The sequence below is a fragment of the Ciona intestinalis genome, chromosome 8 (genome assembly GCF_000224145.3).
Source record: "Ciona intestinalis chromosome 8, KH, whole genome shotgun sequence".
Lineage (NCBI taxonomy): Eukaryota > Metazoa > Chordata > Ascidiacea > Phlebobranchia > Cionidae > Ciona > Ciona intestinalis.
This window is the reverse complement of record NC_020173.2, coordinates 6,282,029-6,303,483: the sequence shown is the minus strand read 5'-3', so window position 1 is coordinate 6,303,483 and position 21,455 is coordinate 6,282,029. Positions and strand designations below refer to the sequence as shown.

At 36.6% G+C, this 21,455-nt stretch overlaps 2 protein-coding genes and 1 long non-coding RNA gene across 3 annotated transcripts; all 3 read right to left on the bottom strand.

Annotated features, from left to right (window-relative positions):
• Nucleotides 1-164: 164 nt before the first annotated feature.
• On the bottom strand, nt 165-1,027 carry LOC113474434. The gene is made up of 2 exons (XR_003396097.1): nt 936-1,027; nt 165-484 (listed from the first exon to the last, which is right to left on the bottom strand). It is a non-coding gene; the product is annotated as an uncharacterized LOC113474434 (long non-coding RNA).
• A 1,547-nt stretch (nt 1,028-2,574) lies between these two features.
• Nucleotides 2,575-17,450, bottom strand: LOC100186231 (rab3 GTPase-activating protein non-catalytic subunit). The gene is made up of 30 exons (XM_002121013.4): nt 17,309-17,450; nt 16,809-16,897; nt 16,206-16,320; nt 15,950-16,028; nt 15,513-15,636; nt 14,777-14,984; nt 14,128-14,375; nt 13,581-13,724; nt 13,139-13,307; nt 12,505-12,691; nt 11,965-12,102; nt 11,469-11,545; nt 11,030-11,176; nt 10,543-10,667; nt 10,102-10,215; nt 9,710-9,821; nt 9,177-9,326; nt 8,752-8,963; nt 8,464-8,554; nt 7,951-8,057; nt 7,211-7,376; nt 6,823-6,932; nt 6,465-6,641; nt 5,786-5,921; nt 5,252-5,390; nt 4,734-4,899; nt 4,321-4,449; nt 3,836-3,895; nt 3,407-3,565; nt 2,575-3,064 (listed from the first exon to the last, which is right to left on the bottom strand). The coding sequence occupies exons 1-30, from the start codon at nt 17,388-17,390 to the stop codon at nt 2,915-2,917; spliced, it is 4,110 nt and encodes a 1,369-aa protein (XP_002121049.1). The 5' UTR covers nt 17,391-17,450; the 3' UTR covers nt 2,575-2,914.
• Nucleotides 17,448-20,800, bottom strand: LOC100180708 (tetratricopeptide repeat protein 7B-like). Its single transcript, XM_002125567.4, has one exon. It carries the CDS (start codon nt 20,719-20,721, stop codon nt 18,289-18,291), a length of 2,433 nt encoding a protein of 810 aa, XP_002125603.1. The 5' UTR covers nt 20,722-20,800; the 3' UTR covers nt 17,448-18,288.
• Between the last annotated feature and the right edge of the window lie 655 nt (nt 20,801-21,455).

The following is a 21,455-nucleotide window of genomic DNA, read 5'->3' as shown; positions in this document are numbered from 1 at the left end:
AAAGACACGTGTTGTGTCGGCCCGGTGCAGTGTCCCAGTTCTGTCTAACTTAAACTTCCTAACAGCGATCCCTAGTTATAGCGATGTCACTTCTATCTATCTCATGCCGACTGTCCGGCCTTGCTGATAAGTGACACCAGGAGTATGGGTTAAAGTTGGGGAAATCTGACCTGCGCGCACCGTTCTTATGCAGGTTGTTTACACACAAAAACACACATGGAGAAATAAAACCCAAGATTCCCAACCACGTTACATTACTAACGTGTACAAAGGTGGACTTTAATCATTTGATCTCCGTATACTTCCCCACCCCACACACCGTGTACCACATAAACATCCAATTTTAAACAAGCATTCAATAAAGGGGACTTTTTATGCTACAGCTCACATAAGTTAGTATTTACATCGACTAAGAATAAATCTTAGTCTGGGTATGCTACGGCTCCATCTTCGTTCGTGAGATTTTCGTTCCGTCTTCTCTTTTCTGTAGAAGTAATAAAACGTCAGATTTGTTGCTTATTTCGCTATTTTATATTTAGTAAACATAGTAAACATTCAAACACACATGCACTATTACCATTCTTTATAACGTGAACATACAAATTTGCATATAGTAGGATGGGGTAAGACGGGACACAGTTAGCACATAATATCCAAATATCCTGATCGTGTTTCAAACAATTAACAACAGTCTATGGTAGACGTGAGGATACCGTTTTATAATTCTTTGAATGTTCTTGGTTTACTACCAAATGTGACGAGAAAATAAAATGAAAAAGTGTCCCATTTCCCCCACCCCACTATATTATATATAACTGACTAACATATTGAAACAATATGAGCTACGAGCAATTATTCGCTTAATTTACAACCAGCGACAAAGTAGAATTTGGGTTTCTATATTTTTGGGTTCTGTAATAAAGATACAAACTCACTTTTAACGTTGCCAATCCAAAGCTGCATCGGCGGCTGTCACTCAACGCATCTTCATTCGTGAGCGAGATAACATTGATGTGATTTAAACACAATTGTTTCAGTGTAGATTCAAATAGTTCAAAGTTTTAACAAATTTATTTTTATTGTCAGCTGTAAATCCAACGTTAAATATTAATACAACAATATATTGCTCATATATTGCATATTCAAAGCTAAAATCATAACTTGGCTGCCTTCACTTAACTACAATATGACTTCAACTGCTCAACTCTTCTGCTTAATTCAAAATGGTGGCAAACCAAAAAGATCATTCCCGTTCCCAACTCACGTTGGCAAAAACGAAAACGTGTTGATCACGTGGAAAACTGGGATCTGATTGGTTAATTGCTGGGAGCAACGTTAAGGAATGTGACGTAACAATGCCTAATTGAATCTCGCGCGAATTCCAGCGCCCAGTGCTGCCCTAATATTAAACGAGTTGGAAAGTTTCGTGATACGATTTAATAAGCAGTAACTTTACACCAGGTAACACTGAATCTATTTATAGCAACAGCGGATTGTGAAAATTACGACAATAATTATTTTGCTGGAATTCTTGCGACTTTTGTGAACACGTATAGTAAGTCGCAATGTGCTTTACACTTATTATAGCTATTCGCGTTATAGACTGCACGGAACGTAAGCGACAAAAGCTATATGTTTAGGTAATATGCGAGTTTATTAATAGTGTAATAGGGGTCATGAACTTTGTGTTAATATATATAGTAGGGTGGGGAATATGGGACACAGTTTCATTCTATTTTTTCGTCCCATTTGATAGTAAACAAAGAACATTCAAAGATCTATAAAACTGTATCCTTACGACTCCCATAGACCACCGTTGTTAATTGTTTAAAACACGATCAGGATATTTGGATATTATGTGCTAAAGGTGTCCCATCTTCCCCACCCTACTATATGGTGTTGAGGGGCAAGATGGCTACCGTTAGGACATAATGTCCCATATTTCATAATTCTGTTTAACAATTAACAACGCCACTTTAGAGTCTCGAGGATACGGTTATATAATTCTCTAAATATTCTTTGTTAACTACGAAACAGGACGATGAGATGAAACTGTGTCCCATCTTACCCCAACCTACTATATATATAACAGTTGACTAAAGTGACTATTCCTAACAAATACACTCATCTACCACCCCAGTATATTGGTGTATTACAAAACTTGCGATAAAATCGAACACGCTTGTATTGCACAAAATCAAAATATCCACGAAGCACCCTTGTACCACCAAGCTTATAACGCATTAAACAGGGAACAATATTTGTTAAGCATCAAAGTTTTAAACCACTTTCCAACATGCGAGCATAAAACACAGGTTTTCTGGTCAGTTTTAATACAAACAAAAAAAATACTTTTTATAATTTACCAAAACTAGGTAATTGCGTCGTTAAAATGCTAAAAATGCTCAGTTCAATATAAACATTACAACCGATATGTATATATGACACAATTGTCCTCATTTTCAAACGTTTCGGTTAAAAAACTGAAACCATTTTTAACTTCCAATATCACTGAAGATGGTTTCTTTTAAATCGAAACGTTTGAAAATTAAAGACAATTATGTCTTATATATATGGGTTGTTATGTTTGTATTCAAACTGACCATTTTTTGCATTTTAACAACACAATTCGCCACTTTTAGTACATTATAAAAAAATATAACGTTTTCAAACGTTCTAACGTCCAATTCGAAAGAAAAAACTAAATATTCTTATCAATTTAGATAAATCCGACACATAAAGGCAATTGTAAAACACTTGGTATAACTTAACAGGTATGAATTCAAGATATTGCTAATTTAATTCATTCAAGCAAATGAAAGGCATTTAACACAAATCAATAAAGAAAGAAATAACAGGAAAGTTTAAATAGGTGGAAATAGAAATTGTAGACCAATATAGGACCATTTAGTAATTATGAGTTCTTGATAGCAGAAGCTGCTTCAAGTAAATATAATCCCATGGAATATTGTGAATGTTGTTCAGGTAACATGTAAGCAACCTTCTGTGCAAGTTCGTGGGTCATATCAATACTGACGTCTGCCTTCGCTAGCTGGCTATGATCCTGGAACAAAATAATGGTGGAAAAATGAGTTTGAATGTAAATTTAAAGCCAAGAATTTTTGCAGTAGCAACCTGGGTGGGAATAAAGTCCCATGGCATGCATTACTGTAGGACCTCACCCATATAGAATAGAATGTGCATATACAATGTTGGGGTAATGGGCCAACTCTGGCTTAAATCCCAGGTCTTATGGCATGCCTCACTGTAGGACCTCACCCATATAGAATATAATGTGTATATACAATGTTGGGGTAATGGGCCAACTCTGGCCTAAACCCCAGGTCCTGAGATATGTCATGCCATAGGACCTCATCCATATAGAATATATCACACCCCAGCCCACCTGAGATCTGATCCACGTACTAACGGTTGGAGGCATCTGTGATAGCAGGATGACGCCATCATCGGGACTTGTGTTAAGGAGGAAGAAGGATAATCGCTGACCAACTATTAATATGAGGGTAGATCCAAGTACGTCAACGTCTGATACGGTGTGTGATGCCTGGGGTGTTAAAGAGCATGTAAGTAAGGTGATAAAGCAACTCTGGCATAAATCCCAGGCCCCATGACACGCCGCATATAGAATAGAATGTCGTATTGTTTTTCATATTATAAAGTCTTTTTATAAAAATGCCAAATTGCAATAGATATGACAACTATGTCACCAAATGCTAGGCGAGGTTATAAAATATAATATACAGGGCTATCCATTTAACTAGAGGTATGGGTGATAACCATTGTGCCGCGAGACATAATAATATAACACACTAACCTCATAACCATCTTCATCAAGACCATATCGAAATAACTCATTCACGTAATGCAGTTGGATCTGAAGAATATAATTATAGAGAAATGACATCCAGATAATTTATTTCATAATTTCAATTTCAATGATTTCAATACACATAAGTATTCACCATACATATGCTAGTACATACATATATCCTATTTTAATTTATTATTTTGCAATTAAATCAAGGCCTCATTAATTACAAAGCAATAATTAGCAGAGGTTCTTAATCAATAATATGCTTGTCTGCAATACCATATATGCTGTGGCCAAGTTAGGTGTTTAGTCTAATAGAGCTGTTCTGGCAATTCAACATTTTTTAATTATTACAAAGCACTCAGTTGCCAGGAGAGGCTCATATGAAACTTATAATTTGCCTGGTTACAACAGCATACGTATATGGTAATTGCATTAAAATATATTTACATGGTAAATATCAAATATTCAAAATACACAGTCTTCACCATATTTCTATCCAGTTGAAACTCGGATGCCATTTGTAACGACGTTTCAACCCAGCGTTTCATCTCGCTTATCGGTTTGTTTGAATCCACGTGAGAAGCAACTGATGCCGTCACTAGTTTCGTCAGGAACTAAAATAAATGGAAACACATTTACCTTTCAACATAGAGGAAGAGTACTTTGGGGTAAGATGGGACACCTTTAGCACATAATATCGAAATATCCTGATGTTTTTTTCAAAACAATTAACAACGGTCTATGGGAGTCGTGAGGATATGGTTTTATAATTCTTTGAATGTTCTTTGTTTACTACCAAATGGGACGAGAAAATAGAATAAATGGGTGTCCCATCTTCCCCCACTACACTGCAACGAAAAAGTTTAAAAACTATTACATTATGACATCATAATCTTACTTGTTTCCTTTCACTTGACACAGCGAGATCGATGTGGTCGCGGTCGGGTAATTTACATTTCGTCGATGTTAATTCATCCGTGAAGCATTTTAGCCCCGTCGTGTCAAATAACCGAGTCAGTGGTTTTACTCCTCGTAGGTTGAATTCCATCACAGAATGTAGAATGCTGAGTAATGTGATGTCATAATGAGCATTGAGGGGGAACAATGAATGAATTTGAAAACAAACATCAAAAAATCTTGAAGTTTTTTACAAATATATAAAAATTTGTATTTAATGCAAGCATAGAAATTAGGAAAAAAAACTAATAGAATAATCATACCAAATTATAAAATACCAAAAATTAGACATAACTTTGAATTTAGACAAATTAACATCAATTTTTAAAGTTTACATAAATATACAAGCATAGTTGCATGGTATGTATGATATAATGTAAACAAAAACATACAAAATCAAACATATAATGCAAAAATCAGATAAATTTGACTAAATTTTAATACAAGTATAATACATACAAACATAGATGCATGTTGTGTTGCACAAGTTCATAGTTAGCCGTCAGTTGCTCACGAGACATTTCAACAATAGATTGTTTGCCAACCGCATCGCGCCATGCATCTTCATACATTAGATTGTCACCAGAACGACTCTCATCTGCGTGGAGGTTTTGTTAGGTGAGATAATATTGTTAAAAAAGTAAGGTGTGGTCAAGTGGTGTAGTTAACTAGTTAAACAATAATTTAGTGGCTCATCTGGTATAAAAAACGTAGTGTATTTCCAGCGTTTCGTCTGCCATACGGCGAGATTCATCAGGGAAACGTTGGAACTATACTACGTTTTTATACCAGATGAGCCACTAAAATATTATTTATATTATGCCTGGTATCAGAAGTAACAGAATATGTGGTGTAGTTAGTTGGTCAATGTGTTTTGTGGTGGTAACATGTTTTTCATTTACCCCAAACATGGGGTGGCGAATTACAAACTTTTAAAACACGGGTGACATTCTAAGTTTTAGCTCCCCAGTTTTAAACATCATGACAACTTACCTGGGTTGACAGGATCATTCTCCTCTGGATGTCCAGGATGAGGGAATTGATCGGGATCAACATCGGAGATGGTTTGTAGAAGAAGATTGCAACATCGACAAAAGTCAGACATGCTGGAGTCACTGATGCCTACGTCCTGTGTATGGGGGTGGTTGGTTGTGTTGTTAATGAATAAATGTAACTTACTTTATCCACGAGTGGCCGGAAAACGACAGTCGTTATAACACAGGTGTTTATACCCTTGCCCAAGGACACATACGCCCGACGCTGCTACCATTTTGCCGTATGTGTCCTTAAGCAAGGGACTAATTGGGATAGCTTATAATGTCTCGCTGAATGGCAGAAAAACATCGGTTCTAAATCACAGACCAAACAATTGCCAGAAGATCCCACCCAAAGTACATATGATACAAATAGATAATTTTAAACCAAAAGTATGATCTAGGTGTAGGCCAAACAAAGTGAAACTAAGACCTTCAGCGAGACATCATCAGAGTATTCCAATTAGTGTCTTGCTCAAGGACACATACGCCCAAAATGGTAGCAGTGCCTGACAAAGTCAAAATAGGACAGTGTGAGTCTAACAAAGTCAAAAAATACACTTTTGTTTTAAAGGTTAAATATAAATAATGCCCAAAAATAATCAAAACAAGAATATAAAACACAAACATGTACATGCCTTTCTACAAAGTCTGTCTTTTGGTGATTTTCCAACTTTGTCGATAAGTTTAGCCAATGCTAGAAACTTCTTCCCCACAAAAGTATGCCATGCAAGCAATGCTAGCCCATGTTGTACGTGAGGGTCGCATTTGATTTTCTCTATGTGTGCAACAGACCGTGATAAGAGGGAAATAACCTTAAATAAGAATGTTTTTTTTATTTTCGAGTAATGAGAATTTTCGTCAATGTTGGGGTAACATGCAAACTGTGGTTTAAATCCCAGGCCCCATAGGGTGCCTTGTTTCAGGACCTTATACATATAGAACAGAATATCACATAAATACCATCATAACGTGACAATAATAAACACCACCGACCTCAGGGTCTTTATTCCAGGCCACCACATCCTCCCAACAACAATGAGCATGAAGGGTGTTGGAAGACAAACTAACTGGGAATCTCCTCTGTAACTTTGTGTGGAGGAAATCTAACGATATACATGATGTTTAAATCTAAAGGCAAGTAACTTGACAGCTTGCCTGAATTGTCAGCTATTATGGGTTGTCTAAAATGACAAGAATAGAAAAAACAATCACCCCCAAAAGTTACAAACGTGGTAACTCGTAGGCTGGCCAAGGTGCATATGAAACATAACACTCGTGTTATAATGACTGTTGTTGCCCCACCATGCGAGGATAAATAAGCTAAACACATTCATATTAATTATTGTTCCAAACAACCAAAGAAATACCAGCGATTACCAACCTATTAAATTCCCCTCTATATCCGCACGACCCTCCTGAATCCCACCATCAACAACATTAGGATGGAGATTGCACGAAGATACGACACGTGCCACCAACTCCGATATAAAACCAGGCCCATTATTCAACAAATCATGAACAGAAACATTGACAGCTTCCTCTGGGAGCTGTGGATATTATTATTTAACATTCTATTCTATATGGGTGGGTCCTACAGCGAGGCACACCATGGGACCTGGGATTTAAGCCAGAGTTGGCCCATTACCCCAACATTCTATATGGGTGAGGTCCTACAGCATGGCATGCCATGGGACCGGAGATTTAGGCAGTGTGCTAGAGTTGGCCCATTACCCTCGACCCTCCTACAACTAAATAGTGACCACTGGGTTGGAGTAATGTCTTTAAAGTGTCTTGCACAAGGACACATACGCCACAATGGTGGCAGCACCAAGCATTGAACCTGGTATCTTTCAGTTATACAAACACCAAACCATTAAGATACTGGACCACAAATTATTTACAATATATCCAAGTCAGCTCCAAACCTGGGGTGGCACGGTAGGCAGGCATTCCCTGAAATTTACTGCACTGCATTAATTAGTAAACATTGAAATCAATAAGTTTAATTTGTTTCATAGAAAAGCATGTTTAACTACCCATGCCTCTTTTGCATTTTAAGTTTGGTGCCTATGCCCATAATATATCAAGATATACACACACACAATATACATTCATACTCACAGATAGTTTCTTAGCCATCCCAATACAAGTGTTCACAGCAACACAATCCTCCAACTGAGTAACAACAAGATTCCAATGCTCCAAATCAACCCATAATGTTTCCCATTCTGTTGAATAAGGAAATATATTGTAAATTATTGCTGTATTTTATTAAAAGGTACCAGTTACAAAAATGTATGCGGCAATTGCTTGTGAGAAAAATAACAAATGCAAAACTGTATGAAGCTTAATATGTATTGTTCCAAATACAATATGTGTGATATCTAAACACCAATCATGCATCACATAGTACGGCTACATTAATATACAGTAAGGTGGGGGAAGATGGGACACCTTTTCATTCTATTTTCTCGTCCCATTTGGTAGTAAACAAAAAACATTCAAAGAATTATATAACTGTATTCTCACAATTCCCATTGAACGTTGTTAATTGTTTAAAACACAATCAGTATTTGATATTATGTGCTAAAGGTGACCTGTCTGCCCCCACCCTACTATATAAATAAGCCTCACCCATATTCATGGTGGCTTCCTTTGTACCATGGCATGATTCCTCATAGGTGGGTGGTTCCCCTTCTGTGATAACAGCATCCTTGGCTTCACCCTGTGAGGATAAAAGAAGATTTGAAATTTACCAATTATGAACCAATGAGTAATTTGGGAGCCAAGCAGTATTGGAAATGGTTTAAAGCCATCTTTAAATGATGTTTTATCTCTGCACTCTAGATTTTCTAAATAAATGCAAGTTATGGGGTAAAAATTATTACAAGATTATGAAAAGTCTTGAAGTTATGAACCAACCTTTTCGTTTGTGGCTTTGAAAGCAATAGCCACTGATCTGCATACAAGCGATACCAGGTAAGCTGCGAATGGTTTCATGGACGGGACGCAAACTTCCGTGCGTATCCACGCCCACCAGGAGGAGCTCGAGTCACATGATGAGTCAGCGTTATGTTCGTGCCGACTCAGCAATTTTACAAAAGTGAGGAGTTTGCTGGAAGTTTCAGAAATATCTGGTAAAAAATTTTTGTTCAAGTTTTTATAATGTTCGTATTGTATAGTAGGATTGGGGAAGATGGGACACTTTTTTATTCTATTTTCTCATCGTATTTGGTAGCAAACAAAGAACATTCAAAAGAATTATAAAACTGTATCCTCACGACTCCCTTAGACCGCTGGTAATTGGACCCCACTTTGGGAACGGCTGATATAAACAATCTACTTACCATCTAATGCAAGCCTTTCATTCTCCTGCCAATAAACGAACAAAGCACGAAGCAAATCTTTCTTTGCAAATTGTATATTGTTATCTATGGTTTGTAGCACTTCATGTGGGGATACATTGCCAAATAACGAAGAATGGAAAATGAATTTACCTGGAAAATAAGAGTATATGATAATACTATATATATATACATATATATATAGGGAATGAGTGTCTGACTTTCTGTTTATGCATGGTAATTTGTCGAATATTGGTCAATTTATTGGTGCGCCAAGAAGTTTGTATTTATACAAAGCCCGGCAGTAACAATATACACAAGCTCTAATAAAATTGTGTTTGACATTCTATTCCGTAATAGTGAAGTCCCACAAAATGCCAAAGGATATGTGATTTAGGCCAGAGTTGGCCCATTACCCCAACATTGTATTTGCACATTCTATTCTATATGGGTGAGGTCCTACAGCGAGGCATGCCATGGGACCTAGGATTTAAACCAGAGTTGGCCACCAATATTGCACACAAGTCAACGCATACCAAATATATGCAACTTTGCTTCATCATCCAATGGTAGTTTTGACATGGATGGGACGTCAACATCAATTGAGACGCAAGATATAAACTCGGAGATTCGGACTGAGTGGTCTTCCTGTAGTATAAGGTTAGATTTTGGTAGTAAACAAAGAACATTCAAAGAATTATAAAACCGTATCCTCACGACTTCCATAGACCGTTGTTAATTGTTTAAAACACGATCAGGAAATATGGGATATTATGTTCTAAAGGTGTCCCATCTTACCCTACAGTTCTATATATATCTTCTTATAAACTAGACACACATGGTGTATTGATATATCCCATGCTCATTGTCAAGGTATAATTCGTTTATACATTATACATTACAATACAAAATCACAGAATAAAGTTACCTTAAACAAAACAGAAGGCAGACAACCAGAGTTAAGATAATCATCTTGTAGTTGTATTGCGTTATCTGCTTCACTTTTGCTGATGTTTAGAAGTTCTACAAGCCCTTCTGCTGCCTATGGGTAGTGTAGGGTGAGGTTAATAATCAATCTTATGCTGGCCCCAAACCATGTTCTATTCTATATGGGTGAGGTCCTACAGTGAGGTACGTCATGGGACCTGAGATTTAGGCTAAAGTTGGCCCATTACCCCAAATATGCTAATTAATAAATCAGACATTGAATCAGAATTTACTTTGAAACTATTCTACAAAAGTGAAGTGCGGCAAAATAAACCACGGATTTAACCACTATAAAGACAAGCATATAGTAAAGTAATCATATTATTATACCACACGTCACACCAACAAGCATTTAACAAAGATAACCAAAATAAATGATCACCTTTGGTTCATGAGATTTTTCATATGAGGCTGAATTATTAAGTTTGTTCATCTGTTCATAAAGATTCACGACATGAGAATGGAATTGAAGGAATTCAACAAAATTTTGATCATCTCGTTTTACACCTGCGGTTATATGTATGTATGTTTATTACAAGGGTTTTAGATATAACAGTGATATAATATACCTGTAGTGATACTACAGTTTATTGCAAGATTTTAAACGTATGTGGCTGAAAGACTGAGACAACCTTTTTAACAAGGACTTTTAGCATTGCAATTTTACATTGGTTCTGAAAATATTAAAAAAAATGCTTCCTCCCTTCTTTATTTATGATATGGGACATTTAAATAATGGGACATATGTCCTAAAAGACCCCCATTTTTAAAAGGCTAGGCATCTATGACTACAATAGCCTACAGCCCTACACACTGGTTTTATTTTACAGCAAAATAGATATTTGTGACATCATAATCCACATGCTTACTTTGTTTTGTTCTTTCCAACACTTGTTCCAAACAACTTTTCAAAACATTTATCTCGATAGATTTGTTTTGCATAAGTTTGACCACCCCTTGTTGCTGGAAGGATGGGAGACGCATCTCAAGGAGAAGTTTAACTATCTCGGTGGATTCTGTGAGGTGATGTGTTGTAATTATGTGTAGTGAATGAATGTAACTTATTTATGTTATAACTGTGTGTAGTAAATGAATTAGTGTAACTTATTTATCCTTGCATGCGGGGCAACAACAGTTGCTATAACACGGGTGTTCTGTTTCATACATCTCTTGCCTGCTTACAAGTTACCACGTATGTAACTTTGTGGGTGATTGATTTTTGGTGATTTTGTCATTTTTTCTTTATATTATATATGGCTGACAATCCAAACAACCCATAGTGAAATGCTACTTAAATAATCACGGCACCTGTTTTCTTCTTATGAAGTAATTGACCAACTTTCTTTAAAAGATGAATGTCTCGAGCTTTGTGGCTTCCAGGGTCACTATGTAAAATGTTGTCTTTATGGTTTGAATGAGAATATGGTTAAAGTCGAGGTAGAAAAATTGAATGTCAATTTTGGCTCAGTTTCTTATTTAATGTGTATTTCTAATAATATATACATTAGGGTGGGGGAATATGGGACACTTTTTAACTCTATTTTCTCAGCCCATTTGGTAGTAAACAAAGAACATTGAAAGAATTATAAAACTATATCCTCACGACTCTTATAGGCCGTTGTTAATTGTTTAAAACACGATTTGGATATTTGGATATTATGTGCCAAAGGTGTCCCAACTTCCCCACCCTACTATACGTATACATAATGCAATTCACTATATCTTATTCATGTTCAGCATATACGCATAATATTATAATTGTAGTACAAGTTATTCAATAAATCTCTTATCAATGATAGCCCACCTCAATGCAAGATGGAAAGGAACCGTTATAACTTGTACCTCACCATCTGTACCCAACACACAGCACTCAAGCATGCTAGGTGTATGTGTAGTACTGGAGTTGTTCATACCAAACATTTTGTAACCGGGACAAAGTAACCTACAAACATGGACATTATTGGGTGAATGCTTTCACATAATTTAAAGTTTGGAGAGTTAAAACAAGTTATTAGTTTTAGTTTAAAATATAGGCGTCAATCCATATAAAAGCATGGGAGGCAGCAGGCAGGGATAGTTAGACACACAATCTAGTCAAATTATTTCATTTTGTTGGTTGTAATATTACTGATTAATGCAGAGCAGAAAATTCAAGGGTAGGCCTGCCCACCCTGCCACCCCAGGTTTGGCGCCTAAGTTAAAAACCAGTATTCACAGAATAGCTTTAAAATTTTTAAGAAAAACCATATATTTTAATACAATCCATTTACATACAAGTTTCGTGTAAAATTGACAGTGTTTCCCAAACTTTTTTTAACTAACAACCACCAAAACCCAGTGTTACCTTGCATTTTTACTGATATTAAAAGCTCCAACCCTCGGCCCGTTAATACACGACCAGATCTCAAGCAGGCCACGTCTTGGTGCGTATATTACAAGGAACAGCGCACTTCTGGGGGGGCTACTTGAGTGTCGGTGCTTCTGTGTATCGTCATGGGAACGAACGAAGGCAATTTGGGCGTCACGATAACCTGTGATAGAATAAAGTCCGCTATTTTTATCTTGAATTTGTATTATATACGCCAATGGGAAAGTTCTGGCATAAGTTCCCTGGCTTGCTTAGCCATAGAACCTCACTCATATTGAATAGAATGTACATATACAATGTTGGGGTAATGGGCCAACTTTGACCTAAAACCCAGGCCCCATGGCGTGCTTCACTGTAGGACCTCACCCATATAGAATGGAATGTGCATATACAATGTTAGGGTAATGGGCCAACTCTGGTCTAAATCCCAGATTCCATAGCTTGCCTCTCTGTAGTACCTCACCCTTATAGAATAGAAAGTGCATATATGATGTTAGAATAATATGCACACTCCAGCCTTAATTCCTGGGTTTCTCCAACCTTTTAAAATCTTAAGCAGATAACATGGGCCAACCTTGACCTAAATCCCAATGTCCCCAGTCACTCTTACCTTTCCATATCCTCAACGCATATCCTTTGTTCAAATCCAGCAGCATAACACGGCCAAAGCTATCAGTTGTGGCTCCCAACCATGCAGAAGGAGCAAGAACAATAGAGTGGCCTTGTCTTCTTAGATCAGGTAAGCCGCTACGTATGTCTAATGGGGTGCCTAGCTCAACCTGGGGAAATAATGGTGTTTTAAATAGCAAGTGCGTTATAGCAGGTGTTGTTTATAAACATGGTATTTTATACACCAGATACTTACTGTCTAGTTATAACATGGCTGGTGTAATTTCATACAACAGACACACATAGTTAATTTATACACCTCATGCTCACTGTCCTGTTATAACATGGGTGTCACACATGGTGTATTTACTTACAAAATGACTCCAATACCTTAGCCTTTTTACATTAGGTAGCATCTAATATATTAGTATATTCATATTCACCTTTGGTTTTTGTTTACTTTGATCTTCACTAGGTTTGGCTCCTTTACCCCAACTTAACCAACCACTTGCTGCATTGAACAAAGCAGACTTGAGTTTGCTTGCTACAGCTAATGCAACATGGGATAGTAGGGGTTGGCTGGTACCCTGTGATGAAGGTATAGGTGTAAATTAGGGGTGCCTGGGGTGGCAGGTTAGTTATGCTTTTGAAACAGAGTGATGCCATATGTTTTGGCACGCTAGTTTCAATAGCAGGGGTGCACTGTGATATGAGATATATAGGTGTAACTTTATGGTTGCTTGGAATTAAGGGTGACATTGATGATTTAGCACCCAAACAGATTTTACCCTGCTTACCAAGTATATTGCATTCACCAAATCAATCAATGAGGTTTCCTATGTTTGCCAACTATGAGTGTAACTGCAATTTAACAATGTCACCCTACCTTTTACCCTGCTGTTCCCTATGTTTGACAAGTCTAAACGAATGTGATGTCTAGACAACACAGTGTTACTTTTAAACTAAAGAAATTATTTTACTCCAACTTACATCCAGTGCGTATGAGAATCCCACAAAAGGAGAAGTTCCCACAGTTACATATTGTGACATGGTGGGCAAGTTAGTTGATACTGTTGCATTGAATCCACCAAGTATAGAAGCCGTGTGCATCTGGTCGAACGGGTTAAGTACAATGGTACCAGGGCTTACATGGGACTTGATGGGACCTAACCCACGTAGTATCCACTTTTTATAAGACAAAGGGGGAGGGTCTATACTGGTCATACCACTCGCTGCAGCTGGGGAGATAAAATGAATTTTAAGCTTGTTAATAAACAGTACTGAAAACTATTGGAAAAGTATAAATGAATGTAAACTGTGTATTCGTGGCAGGGCAATGACAATCGTTATAACACAGGTGTTCTTTTTGATAGACCTCGTGCTCCATTAAGTGGGGGAAGACAGGACACCTTTAGCACATAATATCCAAATATCCTTATCGTGTTTTAAACAATTAACAACGGTCTATTGGAGCCATAAGAATAAGATTTTAAATTTCTTTAAATGTTCCTTGTTTACTACCAAATAAGCCAAGAAAACAGATTGAAAAGGTGTCCCATCTTTCCCCACCCTACTATACAACAAAACAGAAGTACGGTTCCAAACACAAGTATATACTTGCCAATAAAAATGAACTTACCTAATGCGACTTGGTTCCTACATGCTCTTAATGTTTGAAACAAACTGAACCCATCGATCACAATAAGTGTATCGTTGTATAAGATGGTTAGTTCATCTCCCACTTCGGCGGAATTATTATGCGAAGTTTTATTCCCTTCGTATGTTCGGCAGTTAAGCTGAACAACCGGTATCTCGTGCAGGAGTTGAGAGATAATCAAGGAACCAGTCTGTAAGGAGATAAATGAGTTGTTGGTACTTTTTAGCACTGGCAGGCTGGTAATAAATACAGGTTTTGTGCCTATAGCGCCAAAATAAAGTTTTTAAAGTCAACGCTTTTTATTTTTTTAGTGAAAATTTGCGTCATTTACATATATTTTTACATTTACATTATAAAGATAGTGTTAAAACACCAATACACATGGTCTTCTATATAAAGATCTACAGCATGGAATGCTACGTGGCTGGCTTAGGACAGAGTTGGCCCATTACCTTGATATGGGGCCACAAACCATTAGTGGTCACTGAGTTTGAATACTGTCCGATATACAACAGGTCTGAAACTAAGAATTAATTGTATTTCCACCATGTATTAATGAATTAATTAATCGTATTTCTACCATGAAATAATCGTATTTCTGCCATGAATTAATCGTATTTCTACCATGTAATGGACATATGATAATACTGATACCAAGATTCCATTCCATGATACCAAGATTCCATTATGCATTCCAAAACATAAAGCAACCCCCTACCTCCGTATACATCCTCACGTAACCAGTTGAGAAGCCAACCACCACACAAGTCCAGTCAGTGCTTCCGTGCGAGGATCGCTTCAATGAAACGAGGGGTAAACATAGTATGTCGGTCACTATCTCCCTGGGGTAAGATGGGAAGTTAGTTTCAATACAAACATTTATATATATTAGGATGGGGTAAGATGGGACACCTTTAGCACATAATATCCAAATATCCGGATCGTGTTTTAAACAATTAACAACGGTCTATGGGAGTCTTGAGGATACAGTTTTATAATTCTTTGAATGTTCTTTGTTTACTACCAAATGAGACGAGAAAATAGAATAAAAAGGTGTCCCATCTTCCCCACTATAATACTAACTTTATAATTCTGGTGCCCTACAGACAGCCTTACACATAAGCTTTAAATATAAACCCAAACAACTAGACCAACCCTGGTTCTTCTTGTAAAACTCCTTTCGATGAAACAACAAAACTTGAAGATGATTTAAAACCAGTTGGATCACTTTTGGCTGGAATAAAAATTCACATTAACACATAATGCATTTTACTTGCACTGACATTACTGACAAGTAATAAATGTAACTTATTTATACTCGCATGGCGGGGCAATGGCAGTCGTTATAACACATGTGTTCTGTTTTATGCACCTCGTACCCTTTTCTGTATCAAACTTAACCGTATTTTACCTTCAAGAAATACAGCTTTATCTTGGTAAGCGATCGCCATAAAAGTTGTTGTTGGCGAGATAGAAACGCTGCAGTCTTGAATCCAACTGTTGCGATAACTTGTCTCTTCATTCGCCTGTTTATTGGGGGGAATACTTGGTGTGAATGCTTTTTTCACTTACTATATTAAGTGATTATATCCATTATTAAAGGTATAACTAGAAACTTTCAGCTCTAACGACCTGCTGTAGTATAGTATATAGGCATGGCATGAAAATCAGGTATGACCAAGCTAGATGCATACCAAGATTTCATAAAATATGTAGGCCTATACAACAAGTATATAATACACCACACAGGGATACAAATAGTGGCTTCCAACCTTTTGACCATATAGTAGGGGTAAGTTTGTGGCTGTGTAATGTAACAATGTGTGATAGAAGACTGACCATGTGAAAGGGAAAGTATAAAAGTGGGGGGACTGGTTATTCTAACTCCCCTGGGTGTGGGGCTGACGAGACGATCAGGATATTTGGATATTATGTGCTAAAAGTGTTCCATTTTGCCCCACAGTACTATACATTTACAACATGTATATAATACATACAATACAAGCACACTTACCCCCTCATTACTATCAGGTTGGTTCACATCTTCCCAGTTATCCGACCAACCTTCATCCCAAGTTACTTCTTCAGGTGCGTTCGTATCATCTGGTTTAAAGGAAAATATTTAAAATTGAAGCTTGTAAAAAAAATAATTATTACTTATTTAGGATAACAATTTATCCTAAAATATGTAACTTAGTCTCATCTGTTTTTTAGAACATCAAGTATAATTGAAGCATGTATTTTTGACTCAGGTGCGTTCGTAACATCTGGTTTAACAAGGAAAATGAATACCTCTGATACTACAGTTCATTGTTTAACAATTTTACATGAATTGTTTCAATATATATATATAAAGCCTTTTTATATTAAACTTAAGTTTAACTACACTTTAGGAGAAAGCAGCATCAAGTTAAACGTATAATGCAAAGAGAAACAACCTATTAACTTGTATGCAGATTGTGTGAAAATAAACAAATATAAATATTTATAAATATATAATATATATAGTATTACCATTTTCTTCTTGAAACAAGAATTGGTGAATTTCGTTTAAATTTTGGATTCCAATGAGATGATGCAAAGTACAAGATGACATTTTAATGGTTTGTGGTGGAAATTGTACTTAACTATAATGTGTAGCTTTAACAATACATCTGTAAAACAGACAGTTTAAATACATAAATATAGGGAAATATTCACTTTACTAAAGATAAGCACATTAAATACACATCGCGGCAACACTTTATGTATAGTATGCAGTATTTGATAAAATGAGGAAAATTACATAAACATTGCCCGTAAAACAAGTGACTAACCAAAAGAAACAATATTTATATTTTTTTGGAAATAAAGGGTAAAATAAAACAAAAAACAGTTGTTTTTAGAATTAATTTTTATCTGAAAATGTTTCACTGCAAAAACATATTACATTTTACAGCCGTTTTAATAACTTGTTGAGATTAAGAACCAGGGTTTTACATCAAAGGCTATTAGATATAAAAGCAAGAAACCCTTTCAATAAATTGTTAAGATCATTACCCTATGTATCCAAACATACATGTATTAAGGTGTATAACAGTGGATATACATTAGGAACAAGGTCTGGTCAGTTTTAACAATTTGTTAAAGTTAACGACAATTATATTGCACCAGTAATGTTAAAGTTCAAACATAAACACATCAAGTATTATATATAGTAGGGTGGAGGACGAGAAAATTGAATGAAAAGGTGTCCCATCTTTCCACAGCCTAATATATATCAAGTAATTTATGTTGTTCATGAAAATAGTCCTGCATTTCATACATATTAATTTCACAAATCGAACAATACACAATAGCTAATATATATAGAAGATATATTATAATCATAATTAGTGACTGCTTAATTAAACTAAAAGGTTGTTTAATAAAAGCATTACATTTCACAAAGTACCTAATTTAATATTATTAATTTTATAAATACATAAACACATATTTTAGGTTTTAGAATGACATTATATAAACGGAACTATACACGTGTATGGTAACACAGGAGAACTGGCCTCTAGATTCAACGCAAATATATTACATTCAATAGATTGGTCTATTTCATCTGTAGCAGCAAGCAGATCGGACAGTTGTTGCCATACAGTGTGCGACGTTGCATCTAATCTTATAGCATCTTGTAGGACTTTCTTTGCGTAACAAATATTCCCGTTTGAACTCAAAACCTTCGCCAATTTTTCTGTGGATTCTAAATGCGAAGGGTCGATGGTTAAAGCTGAATTGTAGAATGAACACGCCTCATCTAGCTCTCCATTATACTCACACAGCCTCCCCTTCATGTACAATACATCAGGCAACAATGGTTGTAAACCAGCAGCTTCTGCTACACATAGTTCTGCTTCCTGGTATCTCTCCAATGCTAGATACACATCAGCAACTTGCACCCAAGCAGTACATTTACCTGACCACATATGGGGCAACATGGGATGTATAACTCCCATAAGCGACTCTACATCAGAGTTAACTCTGTCTATTCTTGAGGCCATTACAGAGTTAAGTAAAGACCCAACCTCTAGCTCAGTGCCAGTACTTTGGTTAGCAACACTTACTCCATCTACAGGTAGTTGGTTAAACGAGTTTGAAAGTTTGTTTTCAGTTGAATCTCTGTTGCATAATGTAATTATTTCATCGCATGTACGAAGTGCATCCTGTTCTTCCATAAGACATAACTCCAACCTACATTTAGTTGTAAGCAAGCTAATATTAGATGGGTAAAGTTTCAATGCAGATTGCAGAATCACTTTTGCTTCTGAATGCAATTTCCTTGCAGACAATAACAATGCTAACAAATGCAAACACTCACAAGCCTCTGGCTGAAGTTCTAACGCTTGCTTCACCTTTTTGATTGCAACAGCTACTTTTCTACTCAAAGCAAGTTCAAAAGAAAGATGGAACAACGGTTTGTAATCATAGGGATCAGATGTATGGGATGAGGTGTAGGATTTTATCGCCTTTGCTCGATATTCAAGCCTGTCTTTCTTGGATAAACTTCCAAGGGCTTTTAAAGAACAACCGAGTCCAATATAAAGGTGAGATCTTGACCGCAAGCCATCATGGTCTTCATCTGAATGTTCCAATGCTAATTCTGCATACTTCAACCCAGCGTCTATTTGTGGGGGTTGCTTAGTGTAGCAGAGTCGTGAAGCAAGGATCGCATCAGGGCTTGAAATAGTTGGATCAATACGACAACACTCAGCCAAGCATTGAACTCCACGATCTATTTTACCTTCAGCGCATAAAGATAATGCAAACTGGTTCCATAAATGGTAACGATCGAAGTTATATTTCAAAGACCTCTCAATGCTTTCAGTGAATATATGATACTGGCCATGTGACGCAACAGCTACCGATAAATCATCATACAGCGATTCAGCTTTCATTAAAGTTTGTTCACGACTCTCCGCATGTTCGGGTGACATATCCAACACTGGGTCCAGGTTCAACAAGCCTTCTGTTATAAGCAGCAGCAGAAGGGCTTCTTGTTGTATATAGTTGGGAATAAACACGTTTTTAACACCTTGGAAAAAGATGGAGCGTTCATGAGTGTCTGTACTAACTTGCTTGTAGCTTATCTTAGAAAATCCACGAATTAAAACAGAAGCCAAGTTATGTAAGAATTTTTGATGCGTTTGTGATGGTATATGGGCAGGTAATGTTGTAAGTATTGTCTTGTATAAACTAACTGCCTTTTCAGGCGTTTTACTTTTAATATACAAGCTTGCAGTTCGGTGCAAACAGCTTTCAATGGCTGGGTAGATATGAATATCCATGTTATGCGAAGCTGGGCTCGTTGGCGAAGTGCTTGTGGAATCTAACCTATGGTGGTCGTGAATATATCTCATGAATAACTTCTGTGCAGTTTCATAAGAACCCAAGGCCTCTACATCCGATTTAAACTTTGGGTCTTTCAGTCTTGAGCGCTCTAAGCATAAACCATTGATAGCAAAGGCCTCGCAAAGGATAATTACCATGTAATGGTCTGTTACTGAATTTTCCAAACCAGCCAAATTAACATTGCTGTAAATGTCTACACATTCTTGGAAACTTGCTTGCGAGTAACAGAGTTTAGCAAGCAGAAGAGACGCTTCAATAAAAACATTAACCAATGAATCTTTTGGGTCAAAATTTTGTTTCCGAGCTTCAGTGAGTTTATTTTTAAACCCGTCCAAAACTGTAGAGTTTCTCAAAGCTGACACAGTATCTGATTCATGTTCAATAAAGAATTCATGAATTTTAACAAAGTTATCCAAGTACTTTACTACTGGGTCAGTGTCCCCACATTTATGAGCTAATTGTTTTATAATATCTTTATGTTTAAGTAGATTTCCATCGTTTCGAATCCGAATAATTTCAACTTCAATCTTGTGACGTTTGGACGACATTTTAATAAAACTTCAGTATTATAAGTTTTACACACAAGCTATCAAATACCTTCAATCTAAAACAGTTGATTTTTTCTTACAATCTAAAACATAAAAGAGCATGTAATTTTACTAAATTTAAAAGTCAAAACGTAAATATTAAAACTGCTGGTTTAGGACAAAATGTACAAGGTTTTTTACAAAACGATAAACATGCTAATAGCTTAAACCTGGTTTGACTGTATTTTAAATATTGGTGCTGATGAGGAACTTTCTCCCACCCTATTTGTTAACCACTAACTCCTAACCCCTAACTACTATAACCCCCTAACCATCAACACCTAACACTTTCCACCAGCCTATTCTGCTATGTACCGGAGGATTCTTTGGTAATCCTTTAGCTGGTGGCCACCTGAAATTTTTGTTTCAAAATGTTCCTTAGGTCTCCCTGATAGCCACTGTATAATTTTGTTTTGAAAAAACTCGGGCGTTCGTGTCGAAAATTAACTTTGAAAGTGCACGAAATCGTGCTGCGTCACCGTATTTTCCACACCAGCCGTTATGAATTAAACCAAGGTTAGATTATTACGTCATAGAATGCGTATTGTTACGTTTGATTCCTACGTTAAAACATTGGGAAAAAACAAGGCTGTAACGTATGTAATATACCACTATTGTGACGTAACAGACCGCGATTGTGACGTAATAAATCGTTAACCTTACGCAAATCAGACGAATTACGGTGACGAAGCATG